Source organism: Atta colombica, unplaced genomic scaffold (assembly GCF_001594045.1).
Source record: "Atta colombica isolate Treedump-2 unplaced genomic scaffold, Acol1.0 scaffold125, whole genome shotgun sequence".
Lineage (NCBI taxonomy): Eukaryota > Metazoa > Arthropoda > Insecta > Hymenoptera > Formicidae > Atta > Atta colombica.
In genome coordinates this window covers 3514699-3517794 of record NW_017259212.1, presented here as the reverse complement: position 1 = coordinate 3517794, position 3096 = coordinate 3514699, and the positions used below count along the sequence as shown (strand labels likewise).

At 26.1% G+C, this 3096-nt stretch overlaps 1 protein-coding gene across 1 annotated transcript; it reads right to left on the bottom strand.

Moving 5' to 3' along the window:
* Positions 1 to 1678: 1678 nt before the first annotated feature.
* LOC108694844 (trafficking protein particle complex subunit 1) lies at positions 1679 to 3096 on the bottom strand. Its single transcript, XM_018204525.1, has 3 exons — positions 2896 to 3096; positions 1886 to 2095; positions 1679 to 1807 (listed from the first exon to the last, which is right to left on the bottom strand). The coding sequence occupies exons 1-3, from the start codon at positions 2992 to 2994 to the stop codon at positions 1679 to 1681; spliced, it is 438 nt and encodes a 145-aa protein (XP_018060014.1). The 5' UTR covers positions 2995 to 3096.

The window sequence follows — 3096 nt, the reverse complement described above, 5'->3', positions numbered from 1 at the left end:
ATACAATTATAATTTCGGATATGTATGTATATAAAATCTATTATAAATTTATTTAAAAATTATTCTGTAAATTTGTTTAATTTAACAAAATAATAATTATGATTTTTATATTATTTTTGCATTTGTCAGTTCGTATGAAACAATTGACCATCGATACCAATGTGATTAAATAATTTAAAAAAGTCTATACTGGAAGTAGTGCTTTATCATTTAGTTTCTTTTTTTTGTAACTTTTTATCTGTAATTCTATAAGGGATTTAAATATGCATGCATATTAGTTTTATAAAAAGAATTTTGTTCAAAAGTATATTAGCCATTTTGATTCTAAATGTTTTACTCTTTTATAAAATAAAGAATAATATAAAATGTAGTAATCGGTTTTACAAAAAAAAAATTACTTTGTATACACATAAGTAAAAAAAAACCGAATTTTGAACAATAAACTGCCGCAGTCTTCTTTATATATATGCAAACAGTACTAGTTATATTTAAACGAAATTTACATAAACGTATCTATTCAAAATCATTGATACATTTGGAAGCATATGGAAGAAGTAGTAGCAAAGTAAATATACTTTTAATACTTATGTTAATTATTGATTTTTAAAAATTAAATAATCAAGTTCTTATTTTTTTTAAACTTAATACAAAATTATCATATTTTTTAAATATATCTTACAATATATTATAAATTCTTGTTTTGAGATAAATATTGATTCTATTTATGCTCTTATAAAAATTAGCCTAACCCGCACAAATGATATGATTTCATATTCAACTGTGTATAATCAACTGTGAATTGTATAGTTTCTAGATGCTATTTTTTGCAAATATATAATATATGCAATATGTTTCCTAATTATGTATCACAGTATTTGCTATATATTTTTATCATTCAACAGAAATTTTGTTTTTGTTAAATTGAAATAATTGAAATATGTGCTGTGATAGCATATATACTGAAACTTCGTAATAGCGCGCGATTCGGGGGTCTAATTGTCTGAATGCTATAACGATGTTGCCTCTACTTCACTCCAAAATTATTTAAAATTTTAGAGTACTACTATTCCCCACTCATTATTTATAGCGCGGAACGGATTTTTCGCGCTATTTCGAAGTTCGCTATTACGAGGTTCCAGAGTGTATAATTACAGTAATAATGATATTACTTAAACTGCTAAAATATCTATGACTCTTCGAATGCCTATTGCACTACTTTTATTATACAAAAAAAAAACATAAATATTAATTAGAATTATTATACTTAGTAAGTTTAGAATACTGGCGTCTACAAATAATATACGAGTCTTGTATTAATTTAATTTGCCTGTACTTGCCTGTTATTAATACTGTACAGCACAGAAATATCTTTTAAATATGCACTATTATTATCATTTTACATGTCACTGTAACAAGTGTATATATTTCTCTGGAAAGTAAAATAAATTGCTGTAAGAAACTAAAACTAAGACAAGACTGTTTGAAATTACAACTCTGCAACTGTGCATATAACTTAATATTGAAATGTGCAATGCTTTGTCATTTATATTTGATATAATAATAGAAGCTCTTGAATATTTACAAATGTTACATAATACATATATTTTGGTATCTATTTATTATTTAAAAAGTTTAACTCATTTCTGTAGTATAAAAATTTTATATTTTTTATTATTATCTACAACGAACGACTTAGAAATAGAGGAGATTTTTTAAATAGTTCATCCACCTTCATTTTGAATAATTCACTTTGTATAGGTTCATTTAATTGACAGAGTGGATTTTTTACTACATATTCCAAGTAGACCTAAAATAAAAAATATGCGATTACACAAGAATAGATACACTTGCACGTCTATTAAAAGAAACAGATATATGGTCTTACTTCTCTGTACAATTGCTGCAACAATTCTCTGGCATTCTGACTTGCATTATCAGTATTCAAAACAAATTTGAGACCCGATGGCGTTTCGAAGTAGTGAAGCGTATATTTGCTCGTTTTGTAATACAGAAACCCCTCCTTGGGATCCAACGGTGAGATTTTACTTACAAATGATTTTATGGAAAACAGCATCCCATACATTAATTTTGCCTCCTAAATTATATATACATTTCTGATAATTTTGTATCATATAATCAATGTGCAATATTATCTTTTACATCTCTCTCTCTCTCTCTTTCTTTCATAATTAGTTTTAAAATAGTTTAATACAACAACAAATTAATCACTATATATTATAATGAAATTCCGTCATTTAAAAGAATTTTTATTATATTAGGTGTAGTAAAACGAAATCCATTATTTTTGCATGAAATTGAATGGAAAAATAATGGATTTCTTTTTACTACACCTAATATATAGTTCAATTCAAAGTGTAGCGGTTTCAATTTTTTAACTTTATTTACTTCTAGATGTTTCTTCTTATGTTGTTTATCAATTAAATAATAAAAAAGGATAAAACGATCGTTTGTTTCATGCGTAACTCGGAACGCATCCTTAATATGATGTATAAATGTAATATACATATAAAAAAATGTCAAAAAATATTTGACATCTTATTAAAAGTTTTAGGTTATAAATTTATTTTTGACTTTTACTGTAAATTAGCTTTCGTTTCAAGAACTTTATACTTATGTATTGATTATAGTAACCAATGATGATAATCAATCAATGCAGGTAAAAGAATTGCAGATAAATAAAATAAGTACATAATATTTTTAATAGTTGATTAAGTAATAATTAGTTGATTAGTATCTATAATGTATCGAGCTCGAATCCGTGTTTGCTAAGCCTAAACTGTACAGATCATTTCAAAAATTATCGCAAATTGTTGTTGTCATACCAGATTAGTTTTTCTAATCGATATGGAACGACTGTATAAACAATTACATTACCTCCTCTTTTGTTATCCCCGACTTATTTAACCTGTTCCACTCGGCGTAATATAGCAATGTGCCGGTTTTTGAAAAAATGTACAAGTTATGAATTGTCATAACGCTGGCACGTTGTCTTTCTTTCGTTTTACACCTTTGACTCTGCAATAATTGTTTTGACGTTTCCACGATGTCCAGCACAGCTGGGCACAGCTGACTATT

Excerpts from the sequence above, each read along its gene's own strand:
- LOC108694844 (XM_018204525.1), bottom strand. The coding sequence starts at position 2,994 with ATGACAATTCATAACTTGTACATTTTTTCAAAAACCGGCACATTGCTA. Across the intron at positions 2,096-2,895 it reads CGGGGATAACAAAAGAGGAG|GAGGCAAAATTAATGTATGG; the intron begins GTAATGTAATTG and ends TATATAATTTAG. Across the intron at positions 1,808-1,885 it reads TGCAGCAATTGTACAGAGAA|GTCTACTTGGAATATGTAGT; the intron begins GTAAGACCATAT and ends TTTTTATTTTAG.